The sequence below is a fragment of the Loxodonta africana genome, chromosome 10 (assembly GCF_030014295.1).
Source record: "Loxodonta africana isolate mLoxAfr1 chromosome 10, mLoxAfr1.hap2, whole genome shotgun sequence".
Classification (NCBI taxonomy): domain Eukaryota; kingdom Metazoa; phylum Chordata; class Mammalia; order Proboscidea; family Elephantidae; genus Loxodonta; species Loxodonta africana.
In genome coordinates, this window is record NC_087351.1 from 12,306,697 (window position 1) to 12,329,524 (window position 22,828).

At 43.6% G+C, this 22,828-nt stretch overlaps 1 protein-coding gene across 1 annotated transcript in view; it reads left to right on the forward strand.

The window, feature by feature from the left end:
* Positions 1-22,828, forward strand: part of TGM5 (transglutaminase 5) — a 39,904-nt gene that overhangs the window by 4,050 nt on the left and 13,026 nt on the right. The window contains exons 4-6 of the mRNA XM_064291959.1: positions 8,782-8,900; positions 11,499-11,627; positions 12,199-12,376. Of these exons, the coding sequence (XP_064148029.1) occupies positions 8,782-8,900; positions 11,499-11,627; positions 12,199-12,376 (426 nt within the window). The remainder of the gene's footprint in view (positions 1-8,781; positions 8,901-11,498; positions 11,628-12,198; positions 12,377-22,828) is intronic.

A 22,828-nucleotide genomic window follows, 5' to 3' on the forward strand; every position in this document is an offset into this window, starting at 1 on the left:
TTCCATGATCTTTATCATTTTAGATTATATATTTAGGTCTTTGATCCATTTTGAATTTGTTTCATTTTTTTAAAGATGGACATCAGTTTTGCCAGCACCATTTGGTAAAGAGGCTGTCTTTTCTCCTTTTAATGGACTTTGGTCCTTTGTCAAAGATCAGCTGACCATAGGTGGATGGATTTATATGTGGGTTCTTGATTCTGTTCCACCGATCTATGTGTCTGTCATTGTACCAGTACCAGGCTGTTTTGACTACCTTGGCTGTATAGTGGGTTCTGAGATCAGGTAATGTGAGTCTTCCTACTTTGTTATTTTTCTTCAATAACACTTTGCTTAACTGGGGTCTCTTTCTTTTCAATATAAAGTTGGTGATCAGTTTTTTCATCTCACTGAAGAATGCTGTTCATGTTTGGATCAGGATTGCATTATATTTGTAGATCGCTTTGGGTGGTATTGACATTTTCTCAATGTTGTGTCTTCCTATCCATGAGCATGATATGTTTTTCCATTTATTTAGATCTCTTTTGGTTTCTTGCAATAGTGTTATTAGTTTTCTTTTTATAGATTTTTTACGTCCCTGGTTAGATTTATTCCTATGTTTTTTATCTTTTTAGGGGCTATTATACATGGTATTATTTTCCTGATTTCCTTTTCAAAATTCTCTTTGTTGGTGTATAGGAATCCATCTGATTTTTGTATGTCGAGCTTGTATCCTGCTATCTGATGAATCTTTCTATTAGTCCTAGTAGCTTTCTCGTGGAATCTTTGGGGTTCTCTACGTATAGGATCATATCATCCACGCATAGGGATAGTTTTACTTCTTCCTTTCCAATTTGGATGCCCTTCATTTCTTTTTCTTTCCTTATTGCTTTAGCTAGGACTTCCAGTACAACATAAAATAGGAGTGGTGATAAAGGGCATCCTTGTCTTGTTCCTGTTCTCAGGGGAAATGCTTTCAGCCTCTCTCCGTTGAGAATGATATTGGCTGTTGCTTTTGTATAGCTCATTGCCCTCCAGTCAATTCTCACTCATAGCTACCCTACGGGACAGAGTAGAACTGCCCCATAGGGTTTGCAAAGAGTGGTTGGTGGATTAGAACTGCCAAACTTTTGGTTAGCAGTTTTTTTACCACTTTTTTTTTTTTAATTGTGCTTTAAGTGAAAGTTTACAGTTCAAGTCAGTTTCTCATACAAAAACTTATACACACATTGTTAAGTGACCCTAGTTGCCCTCCCTATAATGTGACAGCACACTCCTCCTCTCCACCCTGTATTTCCTGTGTCCACTTAACCAGCTCCTGTCCCTCTCTGCCTTCTCATCTCACCTCCAGACAGGAGCTGTCTGCTTAGTCTCATGTATCTATTTGAGCTAAGAAGCGCCCTCCTCACCAGTATCATTTTATGTTTTACAGTACAGTCTAATCTTTGTCTGAAAAGTTGGCTTCAGGAATGGTTTTAGTTTTGGGCTAACAGAGAGTCCAGGGTCCATGTCTTCTGGAGTCTCTCCAGTCTCAGTCAGACCATTATGTCTGATCTTTTTACTAGAATTTGAGTTCCGCACCCCATTTTTCTACTGCTCCATCAGGGACTCTGCTGTGTTCCCTGTCAGGGTGGTCATTGGTGGTAGCTAGGCACCATCTGGTTCTTGTGGTCTCAGGTTGATGGAGTCTCTGGTTTATGTGGCCCTTTCTGTCTCTTGGGCTCATATTTCCCTTGTGCCTTCGGTGTTCTTCATTGTCCTTTGCTCCAGGTGGGTTGAGATCAATTGATGCACCTTAGATGGCCACTTGCTAGCTTTAAAGACCCCAGATGCTACTCACCACAGTGGGATGCAGAACATTTTCTTAATAAACTTTATTATGCCAATTGACCTAGATGTCCCCTGAGACCATGGTTCCCAGAACCCCATACCTGCCACTCTGTCCCTTGAAGAGTTTGGTTGTATTCAGGAAACATCTTAGCTTTTGGTTTAGTCCAGCTGTGCTGACTTCCCCTGTATTGTGTTGTCCTTCCCTTCACCTAAAATAATTCTTATCTACTATCTAGTTTAGTATCTAGGGAAACCCTGGTGGCATGGTGGTTAAGTGCTACTGCTGCTAACCAAAGCGTCGGCAGTTCAAATCCGCCAGGCGCTCTTTGGAAACTCTACGGGGCAGTTCTACTACTCGACGGCACTGGGTTTTTTGCTGGGATCTAGTTAGTGAATACCCCTCTCCCTCCCTCCCCACCCTCATAACCATCCAAGGAATGTTTTCTTCTGTGTTTAAACCTTTTCTTGAGTTCTTCTAGTAGTGGTCTCATACAAACTTTGTCTTTTTGCAACTGACTAATTTTGCTCAGCATAATGCCTTCCAGATTCATCCATGTTATGAGATGTTTCACGGATTCATCATTGCTCTTTATCATTTCCGTTGTGTATTCCATTGTATGAATATACCATAATTTGTTTATCCACTTATCCATATCTACTTGGGCACCTAGGTTGTTTCCATCTTTTTGCTATTGTGGACAGTGCTGCAAAGAAACGGGTGTGCATATATCTATTCTAGTGAGGGCTCTTATTTCTCTAGGCCATATTCCAAGGAGTGGGATTGCTGGGTCATATGGTAGTTCTATTTCTAGCTTTTTAAAAAAGGAAGGGCCAAATCGATTTGCAAAGTGGTTGTACCGTTTTACATTCCTACGAGCAGTGTATAAGTGTTCCAGTCTCTCCACATCCTCTCCAATATTTGTTATTTTGTGTTTTTTGCATTGGTGCTAGCCTTGTTGAGGAGAGATGATATCTCATTGTAGTTTTGATTTGCATTTCTCTGATGGCTAATGATTGTGAGCATTTCCTCACGTATCTGGTAACCACCAGAATGTCTTCTTTGGTGAAGTGCCTGTTCATATCCTTTGCCCATTTTTACTTGGGTTATTTGTCTTTTTGTCATTGAGGTTTTGCTGTACCTTGCAGATTTTAGGGATTAGACACTGATCAGATTTGTCATAGTCAAAATTTTTTTCCCAGTCTGTAGGTTGTCTTTTTTACTCTTCTGATAAAGTCTTTTGATAAGCATAAGTGTTTGATTTTTAGGAGCTCCCAGTTATCTAGTTTCTTTTCTGGTGTTTGTGCATTGTTAGTAATGTTTTGTATACTGTTTATGCCACGTATTAGGGCTTCTAGCATTGTCCTTATTTTGTCTTCCATGATCTTTATCATTTTAGATTATATATTCAGGTCTTTGCTCCAGTTTGAGTTAGCTTTGTGCGTGGTGTGAGGTATGGGTCTTGTTTCATTTTTTTGCAAATAGATATCCAGTTAAGCCAGCACCATTTGTTAGAGACTGTCTTTTCCCCAATTCGCAGACTTTGGGCCTTTGTTAAATATTAGCTGCTCATAAGTGAATAAATTTAGGTCTGGATTTTCAGTTCTGTTCAATTGGTCTATGTATCTGTTTTTGTACCAGTACCAGGCTGTTTTTACTTCTGTGGTGGTATAATAGGTTCTAAAATCAGGTAGCGTGAGGCCTTCGACTTTGCTCTTCTTCAGTAATGCTTTACTTGACCAGGGCCTCTTTCCTTTCCATATGACATCGGTGATTTGTTTCTCCATCTCATTAAAAAATGCCATTGGAATTTGGATTGGGACTGCATTGTATCTATAGATCACTTTGGGTAGAATAGACATTTTCACAACGTTGAGTCTTCCTATCCACGAGCAGGATATGTTTTTCCACTTGTGTAGGTCTCTTTTTAACCACTGGTTTTGTATAATCAAACCAAACCCAGTGCTGTCGAGTCGATTCCGACTCATAGCGACCCTATATTACAGAGTAGAACTGCCCCATAGAGTTTCCAAGGAACGCCTGGAGGATTTGAACTGCCCACCTGTTGGTTAGCAGCTGTAGCACTTAACCACTGCGCTACCAGGGTTTCCATGGTTTTGTATAGATGACTTTTATTATGTTGAGGAATTTCCTTTCTCTTCCTACTTATTGGAAGTTTTTACCAGGAATGGGTGTTGGACTTTATCAAATTCCTTTTCTGCATCCATTGAGATGATCGTGTGATTCCTTTCTTTTGCTGTATTTATGTGATGGATTACATTGATTTTCTAACATTGAACCATCCTTGCAAACCTGGTACGAATCCCACTCAGTCGTGGTGTATTTTTTTTTTTTTTGACATGATGCTGAATTCTATTGGCTAGAATTTGTTGAGAATTTTTGCATCTATGCTCATGAGAGATATTGGTCTGTTATGTTCTCTTTTTGTGGTAACTTTGTCTGGCTTTGGTAGCAGGGTTATGCTGGCTTCATAAAATGAATTCAGGAGTGTTCTTTCTTTTTGTACACTCCGAAATAGTTTTAGTACTGGTGTGAGCTTTTCTCTCAATGTTTGGTAGAATTCTCCAGTGAAGCTGTCCAGGCCAGGGCTTTTTTGTTGTTGTTGGGAGGTTTTTTTTTTTTTTTTTAATTATTATTATTACCTCTTCTATTTCTTCTTTTGTTATGGGTTTGTTCAGATTTTCTTTTTTTTTAATTTATTTATTGTGCTTTAAGTGAAAGTTTACAAATCAAGTCAGTCTCTCATACAAAAAGCCATATACACACCCTGCCGTGCCCTCCCAGCTGCTCTCCCCTTAATGAGACAGCACGTTCCTTCTCTCCACCCTGTCGACCAGCTTCTGTGCCCCTCTTCCTTCTCTGTTCAGATTTTCTATTTCAGCTTGTCTTAGGTTAGGTAGGCAGTGTGTTTCTAGAAATTCAGCCATTCTCTCTAAGTTCTCAAATTTGTTGGAGTACAATTTTTCATAGTATTCAGTTATGATCCTTTTTATTTCGGCTGATTCTGTTGTAATGTCCCTCATTTCATTTCTTGCTTGAGTCATTTGCCTCCTCTCCTGTTTTTCTTTTGTCAGGTTGGCCAATACTTTGTCCATTTTGTTGATCTTTTCAAAGGACTGACTTTTGGTCTTATTGGTTCTTTCTATGGTTTTTTTTTTTTTTTTTCTCTATTTCATTTATTTCTTCTCTAATCTTTATTATTTCCATCCTTCTGGTGTCTGTGAGCTTTTGTTGCTCTTTTCTTTCTATTTCTTTGAGTTGTAGGGCTAACATTTTGATTTTCACTTCTTTTTTGATGTATGCTTTTATTGCTAGGAATTTTTTTTTATTCCCTGTTTGATTTCGTCTATTACCCAGTTGCTTTTAAGTAAAGTACAATTTCCATGTAATGCATACCATTCTTCAACTTGCTTTTTTCATTTAACAATTCAACTTTGGGCATATTTTCCTATCAGTACATTCTTTTCAACAGCAACAATTATTCCACTGTATGGATGAACCAAATGAATTTACCATGTTTTCTATTTACAAACATTTAGGCTATTTCCAGTTTTTCTTTGTTTTGTACAAACAAAGTTGCAGTGAATATCCCTGCATTTATGCCTTTAAACAATTCTGAGAATAAAATTGTAGGATATATTTTCAGAAGTAAATTTGCTAATTCAAATACAAGTTTTTTAAATTTTTGTTGTGCTTTAAGTGAAAGTTTACCAACCAAGACAGTCTCTCATACAAAAATTTATATACACCTTGCTATATACTCCTAGTTGCTCTCCCTCTAATAAGACAGCACACTCCTTCCCTCCGCTCTCTCTTTTCATGTCCATTCAGCCAGCTTCTGACCCCCTCTGCCCTCTCATCTCCCCTCCAGACAGGAGATATCCACATAGTCTCGTGTGTCTACTGGATCCAAGAAGCTCATTCTTCGCCAGTATCATTGTCTGTCCCATAGTCCAGTCCAATTCCCATCTTGAAGTGTTGGCTTTGGGAATGGTTTCTGTCTTGGGCTAACAGACCATGACCTCCAGGGTCCTTCTAGTCTCAGTCAGACCATTAAGTCTGGTCTTTTTATGAGAATTTGGGATCTGCATCCCACTGCTCTCCTGCTCCTTCGGGGGTTCTCTGTTGTGTTCCTTGTCAGGGAAGTCATCGGTTTTAGCCAGGCACCATCTAGTTCTTCTGGTCTCAGGCTGATGCAGTCTCTGGTTTATGTGGCCCTTTCTGTCTCTTGGGCTCATAATTACCCTGTGTCTTTGGTGTTCTTCATTCTGCTTTGCTCCAGGTGGATTGAGACCAGTTGATGCATCCTAGATGGCTGCTTGCTAGCGTTAAGACCCCAGACGCCACTCTCCAAAGTGGGATGCAGAATGTTTTCTTAATAGATTCAAATATAAATTTTTATTGATGTCACCAAATATCTCTCCAAAAAGTTCCAATTTACACTACCTGCTACAGCAAATGAGAATGTCTAACACATGGATTTTGTTGTTGTTAGGTGTCGTTGAGTTGGTTTTGCCTCATACTGACTCCAAGTGATAGATTAGGACTGTCCCAAAGAGTTTTCTTGGCTGCAATCTTTATGGCAGCAGACCACCAGCTCTTTCTCCTGTGGAGCTGCTGGGTGGGTTTGAACCACCTATCTTTTATTTTTTTTGGCTTTATCAAAGAGAAATTTATTTTCTCGCAGTCTAGTAGGGTCAGAAGTCCAAATTCAGGGCTTCAGCTCCAGGGGAAGGCTTTCTCTCTGTCAGCTGTGGAGGAAGGTCCCTTTCGTCAATTTTCCCCTGGAGTAGGAGCTTCTCTGCGCAGCAACCCTGGGTCCAAAGGATGCGCTCTGCTCCTGGCACTGCTTTCTTGTGAACCACCTATCTTTTGGTTAGCAGCTGAGTGCTTAATCATTTGCACCATGATCAGTGTATTACAAGTTATTCGATTTAAGGATTCTAATTTACATAGAAGGAAAGAAAGGAGAGAGAGATGAAAACTGATACTTAGGATTGTCTACTCAGAGTCAGATGATGTGCTGATCATGTTCACATATGTTAACTGGCCGAATTGTTCCAAAAACCCAGAGTAGTAGAAGTATCCCCATTTTACAGATGAGGCAACTGGGGCTCAGAATAGTTATGTGATAATATGGCTTACATGCCCGTTTCTCTGCCTTACCTAAACTGTCTATTATGGAGTATCAGGAGAATGCAGGAGAAGATACTCAGCCTCATCCACTCAGCTTGGGTGTTTTTAGAATCCTGGGTTCCACAGGCTTGTCCTCTAAATCTACCTGGTGTGTGTGTGTGCTTGTGTGTGCGTGCATAGATGGATAGACAGATATAAGGATGTGGTGTGGGCAGAATGAAGCACAAGCCAGGAAGAGAGGGTGGGAAGAAGTGCAGGAGGGGGAGAGAATAGAGAACTAGCAGAAGATGGAGTCAACTTCGAGAATGCTCCCCTTCCCATCCCTTCTCACTCTAATTTCTCCTCTGACCTTATCCCAAGGTGGCCTGCTGGTTGGTGTCAGAACCCGGGCTGACACTTCAACCACCTCCCATCTCCCTGTCACTGAATGGCTCACAACTCTCACCCACCAGCCAGGTGAAGGGGACTGTCACTCTGGACCAAGGAAAACCAGCTATCTGTTCTCGCTGTCTGCCTGTCTTTCTCTCTCTTTCACACACACACACACACACACACACACACACACACACACACACACACACACTGCTGACCTCCAAGGGAGAACCAGCACTGGGGCTAGAGATTGATAGGAGTCTCCATCACCACACCCAGGATATTGGTTGGGAAGCCCCACTCTGTAGCTCAGGCCACTGCTGTCCCCAGCTGTGAGAAGGGATGTGCAGTTTCAACCACGAACCTTTGGCTTCTTGCCTTGTGGATCTAAAACCTCAAAATTGCATCTCTGCAAGGAGCCCTCCTCCACCACCGTCCTGTTAGGCTGTGTCTGAGGCTGCCTCTGAGGAACGACAGAGAGACCCTCACCTCAGGGTCAGGCAGGGCCTCCAGGCAGTTCCAGGGGCACTGCAAAGGGGACACCTGCCCTCGTGGCCTTTTACTGGTTTTTACTTTTAAGAAGATGATTTTTTATATTATAAAAGCAGCACATGTTCTTTATGGAAGCACTAGAGAATGCCAATAGGCAAAAAGGAGAAAACAGATACAGACAATTGCTATTTACATCTTTTGGAAAAGGCTTCAGAATCCTTTGTTCATATACATATATATTTTTAGTAAAAGTCAATTCATGTTTTACACACTATTGTGTAACCTATTTAAACTTAATACAGTATGTATATATTTCTTCAGCCTGTGTATCCAGTTTTTCAACATTGTATAAAACTGTGAAGAATTCTGTGGTGAAGACCACACCAGTCCCCAGCAACAGGGCATTTAGGTTGTTTCAGCTTTTCAGGATTATAAACAGCACTCAGATGAACAGGGTAATATCTAAATATTTGCACACATCGCATATACTTTCCTTTATCTACGTTTCCCATAAAAGTAATGATTAGGCCAACACCAATTCTGATTTGCTCTTTTCCAACTAGGATTAGGTGAGCGTAGCAGAAAGAGCCTAGGATGTGGGGTCACACGGGCTCTGTGTTCAAATTTCAGCTCTGTATTTACATGCCATTTGGGAAAGTCACATAGCCACTCCGAACCTGTTTTCTCCACCTTAAAATGGGGCTATGATGTAAGTGTGTTCTGTAAATCAAGAGAACCCATCAAAGGCAAACTTTTATTATTCCACCTCACGTTCATATTGAGCCTGTTGCTGATGTTGGGGTGTGGTGGGAGGTGGGTCTCTCCAAGGCTTGCCATTGGTGTTGCCCAGTGCCCTCCCCAGAGCTCAGTTTCCCTGGAACCTTCTGAGGATGAGAATGGTGCAGGAAGGGCAAGAGGCCTTTCTTCCCCTGTGCGCCCACTCTGATTCCTAGGGGATGCCGTCTATATGGACAGTGAACCGCAGAGACAGGAGTATGTCATGAATGATTACGGCTTCATCTACCAAGGGAACAAGAACTGGATCTGCCCGTGCCCCTGGAACTACGGACAGGTGACCTCAGCCCTGCTGATGGCCCATGCATGCCCTGGGCTTGTGGGGACAAGGGAGTGGGAGTGCGGAGGTGGAGGGGTGCCCTTAGTCGAGGTTCATCTAGAACTGCCTACGGGTGGTGACTAATTGAGCTAGGAAGATGTGAGATGCAGCCACAGGTGCTAAGGAAGCAGCCACAGGAAGTAGTAAGGTCCATCCTTTGCTGACCATGTCTGGGTTATACGACAGGATCTCAGGGGAAAGAGCAGCTAAAGTCCCCACACTGACTGCACCGAGTGCGAGGGTGAGGATGAAAGGAACAGCGATGATAGCAACGATGATGGTGACTGGTATTTTTGTTAGTTAACTGTGTTTCTGGGGGGCCCATTTTCCACTCTCTTTCCTCATCCTCACAGCCCCAGTTGAAGGAACCTCAGATTCATCTTGTCACTTATTCCCCGTATACCCCATAGAAAAGACAAACATGCCACTGATGAGCAGCAATGCATCTCGGTACCAATTACTGTTGCCTCTTCATTTGTTTGTTTGTTTTGATTATATGTCCTTTCATTACAAAAGTAATACAAGATTGTTTAAAAAAAAAAGTCTCGAAGAAATATTACAAAAATGGTCACTTAGAATGTGAAGGTGGCTCTAAGCACGGTCACTAACTTGGTATATGTTCCTCTACATTGTATTTTCTACACATATTCTAAAACATGTTATTTCATTTGTAAAAATCACGTCATAGTACTCCGGATGCTCTGCCAGTTCTGCCTTCATAAAAGCCTGCCTCTCACTTAAAGCTTGGCCCATAACAGCCACTCCAGGAAGTCCAGCGCCAGGCCAGGGAAGAGGGTTCTCTGGGCCGAGCCTGGCACCAGAACACCGCGGGACGGAGAGGATCATGGCAGAAGCCCTGGGTCCTTGTGGAGCCTTGGATCAGTTTGATATGGGTTCCTCTCCCAGACTTGCCCAGATAGAGCTCTGATACATGTGATCTTCAGGCCTAGCCTGGACCCTGGCTGTGTCTATAGCTAAGATGAGACACGGCAGCCTCAACTGCCCACAACTGACATTTCCAAAATTTCATTCATCACGGGCAGATTGGGGATCAAGCAGGGCCCCTGGACAGGAGTTTGCTGCCGACTGCGAGAAACGGAAGTGAGAAGTTGCTGCTTTCTGAGCCCTGGTTCCTTCCTTTTGTCATTCTGTTATTCAGTAAATATATATTGAATGCCCGCTCAGTGCCAGGCAGGGTGCTAGGAGCTGGAGATATAAAGATGAACAAGATCACTGTCCCTGATCCCACAGGATGGTGGGGACTCAGACACATAAACACTTCACTTATCACTTATCAAGCTGTGGGATATATAAAGATTAAGAGAAGGGTACAGGGGTTTGGGAGTCTGGGGAAAGGACACTTGGTTTGGGGGCAAGCTTCCTGGGAGAGGACTAAGTGTCTGTCCTGAGTTAGCCAAGTGAAGGGAGGATGGAAGTACACTCCAGGCAGAGAGAATGCTTGAATAAGGATGAGAAATGGTATCGCCTGCCACTGGAGTGACGAGAAGTCTGATATTGCTGGAGCAAAAACGGTGAGGTGAGGCTATTGAGACACAAGGCTGGAGAGGCAGGTGGTGGCCAGATCAGGGAGGGCCTTGTGTGCCTTGTAAGGAGGTTGGAGTTTTGGTTCTGAGGGACATAGGGGGCCTTTGAAAGTTTTAAAGCAGAGCGTGAACTGGTCAGGCCATCCCCTGGGAAAGATGGATCAGAGAAACCGCCAAATTCATTTTATTACCCAGTGTTATATGGGAATAAATCCACTCATTCACACTCATTCAACAAAGATGAATGGAGTCTCTACTACATACTGGGCACTGTACCAGGCCTAGGATCTAGAGTTGTGAGAAGGTCTGGAAAGCAGTAGAGTTTCCACTCAGAAGGGGAAGACAGACTTCAACTACATCATCGTAGCTGACTCTGATGAGCGCAGGGGACATATCCAACTAAACCAGGTTCGGGCTCAGGCAAGGCCCCAGTGCAGGTGGCACTCATGCCGAGCCTGAAGGGCAAGGAGGAGCCAGCCTGCCTTGCATGGGAAGTTTCCATAACTCATGTAAAATTAGTCAGTCCAGGGTCCCACTGAATCATGGGTGCCTTGGCAAGTTGGCGCCATCACCCCAGCAACGATTGCCAATCATGAGCTGGGTTAGACAGATGTGAAAGATGAGGCAATGTGGTTTTAGGAAGAACATTCTAGGGGCTCCAGGACTGTGGAGTTTGACGAAAGGCAAGGAGAAGGAGGCACCAACTTTTCAGCCCGTCAGGCTTGTTGGCAAAAAACAAAACCAGCAGTTGCAGCATCTACTTCAAAATGAAGGGGAGGGGTTTGACTTGCAGAGCTCACAAACCAGGTGAGCCATGGCCCCAGAGCTTTGAAGCCCTGCACCTGCCTGTGATGCAGTTAATGACCATTTTGTTTAGCATGGTTATCTCCTGAATGAATATGGATTCCATAAACCCACTTCCTCAGAGAGCTGGGCCAGATGGGTCATGTATTTCTTCACGTACACCTGCACCAGGCATGGGCATCCCACCTCTCTGCATCTCTCCTTGCAGTTTGAAGAGAATATCATAGACATCTGTCTGAAGCTGCTAGACAAGAGCCTGAACTTCCAGATCGACCCAGCCACAGACTGTGTCCTACGAGGAAGCCCTGTCTACATAAGTAGAGTGGTGTGCGCCATGGTGAGGTCCAGGTGTAACCAGGGAGGGAGGGAGCTGCGCAGGGGAGCCTTGCCCACTCACGGTTGACCACTGCAATGGGGGTTTGAAGAGTCAAGAGGCAGGGGGCCTTCTGGCAAGGCCACTTTGGATGAGACTGACACCAGAATGAGGCTGTGACAGGTTTTCTCAGCTGAGCTCTGAAATAGCTGGGTGTGGGCAACCACCTCTTTTAATTCCAGATTTCATGGGAAGGATTGAGTGTAGCCCCCCGTTTGGGAAATGGTCTAGTTGTTTCTAGATTTCCTTTGTTCTGAAGTATTTTTAAAAGCTTTCAGGGCCAAACTCTAGCTTGGAGGATAGGCTGTTGGTGGTGGATATAAACAGAACGATAAATAGTGGAGCGCAAGTCAGAATAGACAGCCCTCCATCCTTGCCCCACCCCTTTAGCCAGAAGGCCTGGAAGTGTCCAGGTAAAATGAGGTCAAAAGCCTCCTCTGTGACTCAGGCTCATGGGCCTTCCCAATCAGCCACATGTCATGTCTTGTTGATGAAAAGGATACTTCTGATGCTTCTATATTTGGCTGCTCTTCAGATCAACAGCAATGACGACAATGGGGTGCTCAATGGAAACTGGAGCGAGAATTACTTGGATGGCACCAACCCTGCGGAGTGGACTGGCAGTGTGGCCATCCTGAAGCAGTGGCAGGCCTTAGGCTGCCAGCCAGTGCGCTACGGGCAGTGCTGGGTCTTTGCCGCCGTCATGTGCACAGGTAGGAAGCCCTGACAAGAAGTGGAAAGGTTCCACAGAGATATCAAAAATATAATAGTTGGTAGATTAGCCCTTCTGAACTGTTCTTGCACCAGCCTCATCCAGTTCCCACCAAGGGACATTTGGAAGGAAGACCTTTCCAGCTAAAATGTCCCATTATTGGCCTTAGGCCTCACATATTTGGGCCTATTGTAACAGTGGGCTTAAGCAGAACAATGATTGTGAGGATGGCACAGGACTGGGCAGTGTTTCGTTCTGTTGTACATAGGGTTGCTATGAGCTGGAACCAACTCAATGGCACCTAACAACAAAAACAACATTGTAAAGATGGAACTTCTTGGACCTGGCACCCTTCCCTGTTTCTCAGCTTGGCCAACCCAATGGAATATTCCTAAGAGCCTGGTTGGGAATTGTCCAGGTCCAAGATAGGAATGAGATGAGAGGCCAAGTAATTAGAAAACTTACAAAAAGATTAGTACCTCTAGAGCACAGAGAATGGGCTTGATGATGTGCCCATGGAAGGGAAATGTGAGTCTGAGCTGTGATGTAGGCTATGGGCCAGAACAAGATGGCATCTTAATAAAATGACCTCGAATTTGGAGTTGTTACAGGTTTAAGAGAACTGGGGGCCTGATTCAGGCCAGGAAGTTAGGGTCGGGGAAAGAGAGGAAAGCAGTTTTCAGGTAGGAAATTGATGCTACATTAAAAAAAAAAAACCCATTGCCGTCGAGTGGATTCTGACTCATAGCGACCCTATAGAACAGAGTAGAACTGCCTCATAGGGTTTCCAAGGAGCAGCTGGTGGATTCAAACCACCAACCTTTAGGTTAGGAGCCAAATGCTTAACCACTGCACCACCAGGGGTCCATTAAAAAAAAAAAAGTAGAAGAAAATCTGAAAAAATGAATATGGAGAAAAGAAGGCAAATGGACGTTGGTATGTGTGTGGCAAGAGGAGCAAGCAGAAGGAGGAGGTGGGGGACCCTGAGGGAACTGAGACTTGGAGATGAGTCACTCCCTCCTTCTCACCCAAGCTCCCACACCTAGGCCAGCTCTCAGCCGCTCCCACGCACATTTGTGTACCTGACTTGTGTCACAATCAGGACACAATGATCCTTGTTATCTGGGGAAAGAGGCCAATGAGCTTTTGCTAACAGTGTTCTCTAGACAAATCCAGGGAGGTCAGATCTGCCCATAACTTTATTGACTATTGAGGGTTCAGGTCATTTGTATAGAAATCCCCTGTGGGACAAAGCTTGACGCAGTCTGTGTGCATGTGTGTGGCAGGCTTGTCTCTGGGCTCTCAGAGTCCAGAGCTCCATGTAACCAGTCCTGGAGGAAACCCAGAGAGCCCCAGGATGCTAAACTGCAAAGCAGAAACCCCAGGTCTCCCATGAGGGCACAAGGGGGTTTCAGTTCCAACAGGGAGTGATTTTAACAGGTTGGTGATGAAGTCCTCTGCTGCAGCTGCAGAGTCCTACCTTGAGTTGGATGCTTTGATTACCCAGAAATAAGAAAGAAGGAGTTCAACAGCTTTGATAACCGAAGTCATGGCTATATGGGTGAACTGGGAGGTCTAAGGAAGCAGGCACAAGACTGACAGACAGAGAATGGATCTTGTCTGAGATAGAGAGGGAAAGGCCTGGAGTCTAATGGGCCAGGTGTGTGTGTGTGTGTGTGTGTGTGTGTGTGTGCAGGGGGAGAAGGGCATGATGTTGGGTGTGGTTGTCCAGAACTGGGTGATGAAAGGTGGGGAAAGCCAGTGAGTGGTGGTTATGCAACAAGAGTATACCAATTAAAATGTTTATGAGAATCATGGCCCTTTAGTGACCTAGGAAGCAAAGGGTAGGGCAAAGAGGGTTGAATCCGTGCCCCTCTCCAACTACAGATCGATCAGCACCAACCTTTCCCAAAAGCGCCACTGTGTCATATATTGAGAAATATATCAATTTGAGAAGCTTGTTCACTCATCCAACAACACTTATCAAGTCCTTACTCTGTGCCAGGTACTGCACTCCAAGTATTCTTGGATACAAAGATGGGTAAGACCCAGCCTTTATCCTCCACCAAATTCAAAGTTAATGATTTAGTCAAAACCTTTAACCCAACACAGCTGTCAAATCATGTTTATTATGATTATTTATTTCACAATTTCAATGGCCGCTGTTTATTGAGGACTTCCTTTGTGTCAGGCACTGTGCTAAAAACTTGTCAGCCTAAAGTAAAAGTGAAGCATGTGGGCACTGGAGTCAGAAGGCTTGGGTTCAAATACCAGCACTAGTATTAACTGACTGGGTAACTTTGGGCAAGTCACTTAACTTGTGCCTCAGTTTCCTCAAACATATGATGGGGAAAGTAACAGCACCTGCCTCCTAGGGTTAGTGGAAGGATTGAATGAGTTCATACATACAGAGCGCTTAGACTGGCTATGGCGATTGCTGAGTGGCAAGTATCCCCTTGTTTGATCCTACAAACGACCTGATGAGGTAGGTTCTACCACCTTCTCCTTGTTAAAAAAAAAGTTTTTTTTTCTTTTTTTTTTTTTTTATACAGGTGAGGAAATTGAACTGCAGGTCAGGGGCATAGGAAGGGTAACCAATGCTCAGGGGCAATCTCTAAATTGCGCCCCCACTCCAATTTGAGTGCTCAGGGACAACCTCTAAATCATGCGCCCCCGCATTCTAGCACCCAGTGCCTTCCTCCCCCCTCCTCCAATTTTGAGATGGATACACGATACCTAACCAAATCCACTGCCATTCAGTCGATTCCGAAACCACTGGGTTTCTAAGGCTGTAAATCTCTAGGAAGCAGACCGCCACATGTTGCTCCCGGAGCCGCGAGTGGTTTCCAATGGCTTTTCAGTGGAGCGCTTTAACCACTGCGCCACGAGGGCTCCTTGAATACTCGATAGCGGTAAAGGAAAGGAGAAGCCGAAGGCGCTCGCGTCCCGGGCCGGGGGCGGGGTGGGTGGGCAGGCAGGCTGGCTCCGGGGGCGCCTCTGGCCGGCGAATCACCGTCAGACACTGAGCCCGGCCGCAGAGAGCGGGGCCAAGACATGGCTGAAGCGGGCATGGGCTTTCTGGAGCAGCCCAAGACCTGCATAGTTTGCTCTCGGATGTTATCTGTGGACCGTGTGGTGCCACTCCCTCTGACAGTGTCAGCTGGTGCGATCCGCACCCCCGTACCAGCTTAGTGACGCCGCCAGCTCCCCCTTGGACTTGCGCCCGGGAGCAAGTGCTGCCCACCCCTTGCTACGCCTCTGTTGCAGAGCCATCTCACGCCCAGGTCTGGCTGTCTACTCAGGCCACCGTCTTACCACTAAGCTATACTGCCTCACAAACAGAGCTAGCCATTTATCCAATATCCACTCTATTTCTGGTCCACAGTGAGCACTTATTTATAATCCTCACAACCATCTGCAGAGTAGGTCTCATTACTGCCATTCTGCAGATAAGAAAACTGAGGCTTAAAGTGACCAAGTGACTCTTGTCTGACTCAAGTACATTCTCCCCTCTATAACTCTGTTCCCTAATGTCTACATATTAAGTTGGACTTGCTAAGGAAAAATCGTAAAAAGAGGCTTTTTATGTGTCAAATACATGGTTATAACTTTGACTGGCTGAGCCTTGACATCCATTTAGCTGGCTGTTACTCTGTATTTCAGTGAAACGCCTGGCCCCCCTTCCTGTGTTCAGGGCCGCCTTCTCCACAGTGTGTCTCACCAGGGCCTTCCTGTCCTGGCTGGCCACTCCTTGTAACAGACAGGGTTAGGACACTTGGTTCCAGCTGAGGTCTGTGAGGTAGCCTGAAAGCCTGGCACTGTAACAGGGGTTTAGAGGTGACAGTGATGTCCTGTTGTCTGAAAACTTTCCCCAAAATCCAGGCATCAAAAGGTCACATGTTTTATGATTCTGTGTACATAAAATGTCCAGAATAGGCAAATCCATAGAGACAGAAAGTAAATTAGTGGTTGCCAAGGGCAGGGGAAGGGAAGAATGAGGAGTGGCTGCTAATGAATACAGGGTTTTTTTTGGGAGGGGGTGATGAGAATGTTCTGGAATTAGAGTATGGTGATTATTGCACAATCCTGTGAATGTACTAAAAACCACTGAACTGTACACTTTTAAAGCGTGAATTTTGTGGCATGTGGATGATATGTCAATGAAACCAAAAAACAAAAACCAAACCTGTTGCCATAGAGTCGATTCCAACTCATAGTGACCGTATAGGACACAGTAGAACTGCCCCATAGAGTTTCCAAGGAACACCTGGTATATTAGAACTGACTACCTTTTGGTTAAAAGCCCTAGCTCTTAACCACTACACTATGAGGGTTTCCATATATCAATAAAGCTGCTATTTAATAAAAAGCCAGGCATTCTGGGGATGTGCCTGGTCTGTTCTTTGCCTATAACTGCATGGGGCAAGGGCAGGGCAGCAATGACTTGGGCTGAAGGTCAGAAGACACTAAGTTGTGACTGAGAGCAGGGCTCTGGGGTATCATACTATCCACTGTAAAATGGGGCCCTGGGCCCTGGGACACACAGTGGGGAGGGGGTGGTGGGAAATAGGGTGGGAGATGGGAGGTAGCCTGGCTGGGACTGAGCCCTGCCCTCTTCAACTGCAGCAGCCCCACATGTATTTTTATATATTGGAGCCACATTTATGATTTGGCTCGCATAGAGTGTCCTCTTCTTTAAATGTTTTAAAAACCCTGGACTAGGCATTATCTAAGATTTCTTCTAACTCAGATGTGTAGTGGTCTCTATAAAGTACCTAATTATCTCCATTTCAATACAATAACCCTTGTTCTCATAGTTTTTTCTGAGCCTTTGGCTCTCAAAGAAAGAACCTCAGACGAAGCCCTGGCGGCAGCTGTGTTTCTTTGCCCAACCTTTCTTTAGAGCCCAGTCCAAACTCTCCTTTGTATAAAGTCTTTGGATTACACAGAAATCTACTGTTATTTTCCATTGATTCATGGGATACCAAGGATTGGTTGGAGTTTTTCCTCATAGGGCTGTTGGCTAATACATGGCTAGCACTTAGAAAAGTGTCTGGCACACAGTTTTATGTAAGTGTTAGCTATTATTATTAGTCTCATACTGGTTTAATCTCTGCCTCTCGGGCTCCAAAGATCTAGCTGGGTATCGTTCAAGGTATTTCTAGCCATTCCCCAAACTTTCATTCCCACTCCATTGACAACTTCTTTCCTTTATTTCCTTCCTTTCTTCCCTAGAGTGTTGAGGGTTAAATTAATTACATTCTTCATTTCATGGCATTTATTAGAATAGGTCTGTTCCAGGTCCCTCTTTTAAAAAATTGCTTTTCCCCTTTTATCCCCATAACTCACTCCTATTTACTTCACCCCACCATAGTCAGACATTTCAATGTGTTTAATATGTAGTGTTGTATTTGAATGTGTTCTCATAAAAAAGCGTATTGTTATCTTTGTGTAATATTTGTCCTGCATATTTTTTATTTCATATATTGTATTTTTCATCTATAGAAGTTACATTGGGACTTCCGTTCGTCTACCTTCTATTTCTCTTCTCATTATGTTCATGTTTTCTTTGACCTGCTCTTGAGCATATTTATAATATTTAAAATAGCTGTTTTAAGATCCTTGTCTACTAATTTCCTTATCTCTGTCGTTTGTGAGTCTGGTTCTACTAATTGCTTTTCTCCTGCATATGGGTCATATTCTCCTGCTTCTTTGCATACCTGATAATTTTTTATTAGATGTTGGTCATTTTGAATTTTATGTTGTTGAGCACTGGATTTTGTTTTATTTCTCTAAAGGACTTTGTTCTGGTACACCAATGAGTCTCTTGCAGATCAGTTTGATCCCTTGGAGACTTGCTTTTAGGTTTTGTTACGGTGAGTCCAGAATGGTTTTTACTCTAAGGCTAAGTTGTGATTCTCCTGAGGCCTCTACCAAATGGCCTGTGTATTATGAGGTCCCTCCACTCAATTGCTTTTTGGTGGATCTTTACCTGGCCTTATGGAATCTCATTCCCATGCATGCACAGACGATTACTGAGCCAAAGACTTGAGGAGACCTCTCTGCAGATATCTGGACCACTCTCTTTGTGCAGTTTTCTTCTCTCTGGTACTGTTCTATCCTGCAAATGCTAGCTACCTTGGCTTCCCCGAACTTTGATCTTGTCTTCTCAATTCAAGAAGACTACTGAGCTCTGCTCGGTTTCCCTCTCCCTGTGTTTCTACCTGAAAATTGCCTCAAGGCAGTAAGCTGGGGCACTCATATGGGTCACTTGTTTGTTTCTCTTCTTTTAGGGATCATAGTCTTATGCTATCTGTTGTTGAATGTCTGAAAAGAGCTGTTTTATATATTTTATCTGATTTTCTAGTTATTTACAGAGGGAGAGCAATTCTCATAACAGTTAATTATTCATGGGCCCCTTGCAATTAATTTGTTGAAGAAACTGAGTTGTTTGTCCTATAGAATTTCATACATTCTGGATTTTTCTTAATGCATCCCTAAGTCCTTTATCATGTTCCTATGTCCCCTGCATTTCCTGAAAATCTTTGTTAGATCTAGACGCTTGATCAGATTCAAGTTATAATTTTTTTTGCAAGACTGCCTCACAAGTGGTGTCTTAATTATCTACTGCTGCTATAACAGAAATACCACAAGCAGGTGACTAACAAACAGAAATTTATTTTCTCAGTCAGGAGGCTAGAAGTCTGAATTTAGGCTGTTGGCTTTAGGGGAAGGCTTCTTTGTCTGTCGGCTTTGGAGGAAGGTCCTTCTCTCTTTCAGCCTCTGTTCTTTGGTGATCTTCATGTGGTTTAGCAACTCTCTTCCCCCATCTTTGCTTGTTTGCTTGCTCAATCTGCTCTTTTTACATCTCAAAAGAGATTGATTTCAGACACACCCTACATTAACACTGCCTCCTCAACAACAATTAAAAAAAAAAATTACCAGATGGGACTATAACTACTAAAAAAATGGTATATAAAAAAAACAAACTCATTGCCATGAAGTAGATTCCGACTCATAGTGACCCTAAAGGACAGAGTAGAACTGCCCCACAGGGATTCCAAGGAACACCTGATGGATTTGAACTGCTAGCCTCTTGGTTAGTAGCTATAGTTCTTAACCACTATGCCACCAGGGTTTCCACTGCAGGTATAGGGGTTAGGATTTACAACATGTATTTTTGGGAGATACAATTCAATCCATAACAGGTGGTATTATAAACTTCCAATTGGAGGAACATAATGTCTGGCTGTCTTTCTTTTTTCAATGTTAATGCTCATTGATTATTGTTGCCCAGATTCATTAATTCACTAAGGGTTGCCAAATGTTAATAGTTTAATTTAATCATTCCTTTGTCTATTAATTAAAGTAATTCTTTGAGGAGAAATTTCTTCTAATCAACTATTTTCTTATCCTGAAGTATAAAAAAAGGAATGATGGATGCTTGATTCTTCATTTACCATCTTTCAAAATAATGACTTGGTTCCCTAGTCCTCCAAAGTGGCTGTTTTAGCTTGGCTTTCCCCTAAAAACAGACCACAAATCAGGGATTTGGGTAAATCTAGTTTATTTGGGAGGTGATCCCAGGCCCTCAGGTAGAAAGACACAGTAAAATGACCTGGAAATGGTGGAGTCCACTTAGTTATCCATTAGTAGTTTGTATATCTCATCCCGCTTATTTTTTCATTAAGTACTGTGTTTTTAAGATCCATCCAATTCACTTTCTGTAATTCAAATCCATAATATTGAACAATATTATGCTGTATAATATTCCACAACGTGCTTTCACATTTTACGTGTCCATTCTCTACCTATCCATTCTCCCAATGACGTACACCAGATGGCTTCAGTTTCCTGACACAACAACTTTTGCTTCCCCTGACAACCCCTAATCTAATTGTTGGCTATTGGTCCAGGTACTGACTTCTGTGAGGACAGAGGGAGTAGACTATAGGAGTTCCCATTGTAAAGGGGCCTCTTCTACCATTTAAGACCACCGAGATAGCCCTACAAATCCCCTGTGGAGGACCATAGTCTCGAGGAATATCTAGCTCGATTGGCATAACATAGTTTATAAAGAAAATGTTCTACAGTTTTACTTTGGTTAGTAGCAACTAGGGTCTTACAAGCTTGTGAGTGGCCGTCTATTATACTCCACTGGTCTCACCCCATCTGGAGCAAGGGAGAAAGAAGAAAACCAAAGACACAAGGGAAAGATTAGTCCTAAGGACTAATGGACCATAACTACTACAGCCTCTACCAGAATGAGTCCAGCACAACTAGATGGTGTCAGGCTACCACCACTGACTGCTGTGACAGGGATCACAATAAATGGTCCTGGACAGAGCTGGAGAAAAAAGTAGAACAAAATTCTTACTCACAAAAAAAGACCAGACTTACTGGCCTGCCAGAAACTAGAGAAATCCCGAGAGTATGTCCCCCAGACACCCGTTCAGCTCAGTAATGAAGTCACTCCTGAGGTTCACTCTTCAGCCAAAGATTAGACAGGACCATAAAACAAAACAAGACAAAGGGGGCACACCAGCCCAGAGGCAAGGATGAGAAGGCAGGAGGGAAGAGAAAAGCTGGTAATAGGGAACCCAAGGTCAAGAAGGGAGAGTGTTGACATGTGGTGGTGTTGGTAACCAACGTCACAAAACAATACGTGTACTAATTGTTTAATAAGAAGCTAGTTTGTTTTGTAAACCTTTATGTAAAGGACAATAACAAAAAAAGAGAGAGAGAGAAAAAAAAAAAGAGCCATGGAAGCACAGCACAGGTCTCACAGCTCTATGGAAAGCTGTCTGTCTTAGTTATCTAGTGCTGGTATAACAGAAATACCACAAGTGGATGGCTTTAACAAACAGAAATTTATTCTCTCACAGTCTAGTAGGCTAGAAGTCCAAATTCAGGACACCAGCTCTGGGGAAAGCTTTCTCTCTGTGTGGCTGTAGGGGAAGATCCTTGTCATCAATGTTCCCCTGATCTAGGAGCTTCTCAACTTGGGGACCCTGAATCCAAAGGGCACATGCTGTTCCTGGTTCTTCTTGTTTGGTAGTAATGAGATTTCCTTTCTCTCTCTGTTTGATTCTCCCTTTTTTTTTTTTTAATTTTTATTAAGCTTCAAGTGAACATTTACCATTCCAATCAGTCTGTCACATGTAGGTTTACATACATCTTACTCCCTTCTCCCACTTGCTCTCCCCCTATTGAGTCAGCCCTTACAGTCTCTCGTTTCGTGCCAATTTTGCCATCTTCCCTCTCTCTCTATCTTCCCATCCCCCCTCCAGTCAAGAGTTGCCAACACACTCTCCAGTGTCCACCTGATTTAATTAGCTCACTCTTCATCAGCATCTCTCTCCCCGCCACTGACCAGTCCTTCTCATGCCTGATGATTTGTCTTCGTGGATGGTTCCTGTCCTGTGCCATCAGAAGTTCTGGGGAGCATTGTCTCTGGGATTCCTCTAGTCCCAATCATACCATTAGGTATGGTCTTTTCATGAGAATTTGGGGTCTGTATCCCATTGGTCTCCTGCTCCCTCAGGAGTTGTCTGTTGTGCTCCCTGACAGGGCAGACATCGATTGTGGCCGGGCACCAACTAGTTCTTCTGGTCTCAGGATAATGGAGGTCTCTGGTTCATGTGGCCCTTTCTGTCTCTTGGGTTCTTAGTTGTCGTGTGACCTTGGTGTTCTTCCTTTGCCTTTGCTCCAGGTGGGTTGAGACCAATTGATGTATCTTAGATGGCCTCTTGTTGGCATTTAGGACCCCAGGCGCCACAATTCAAAGTGGGATGCAGAGTGTTTTCATAATAGAATTATTTTGCGCATTGACTTAGAAGTCCCCTCAAACCAAGTTCCCCAGACTCCAGCCCCTGCTCCGCTGACCTTTGAAGCTTTCATTTTATCCCGGAAACCTCTTTGCTTTTAAACCAGTCAAATTAGGCTGACCTTCCTTGTATTGAGTGTTGTCTTTCCCTTCACCCAAAGCAGTTCTTATCTACAGATTGATCAATAAAAAGCCCTCTCCCTCCCTCCCTCCCTCCCCCCTTTGTAACCACAGAAGTATGTGTTCTTCTCCGTTTTTTCTATTTCTCAAGATCTTATAATAGTGGTCTTATACAATATTTGTCCTTTTGCAACTGACTCATTTCGTGATTCTCCCTTTTATATATCAAAAGAGCTCAACTTAAGATACAACCTAATCCTGTAGATAGAGTCATGCCTTATTAACATAACTGCCTCTAATCCTGCTTCTTTAACATCATATAGGTTAGGATTTACAGCACATAGAATAATCACATCAGATGACAAAATGGTGGACAACCGCACAATACTGGGAATCATGGCCTAGCCAAGTTGACACATATTTCTGGGGGACACAATTCAATCGATGACACTGCCCATTATCACCTTCTGGGCTGCCGTTTTTGTCTAATATGTAATCCATGTTATA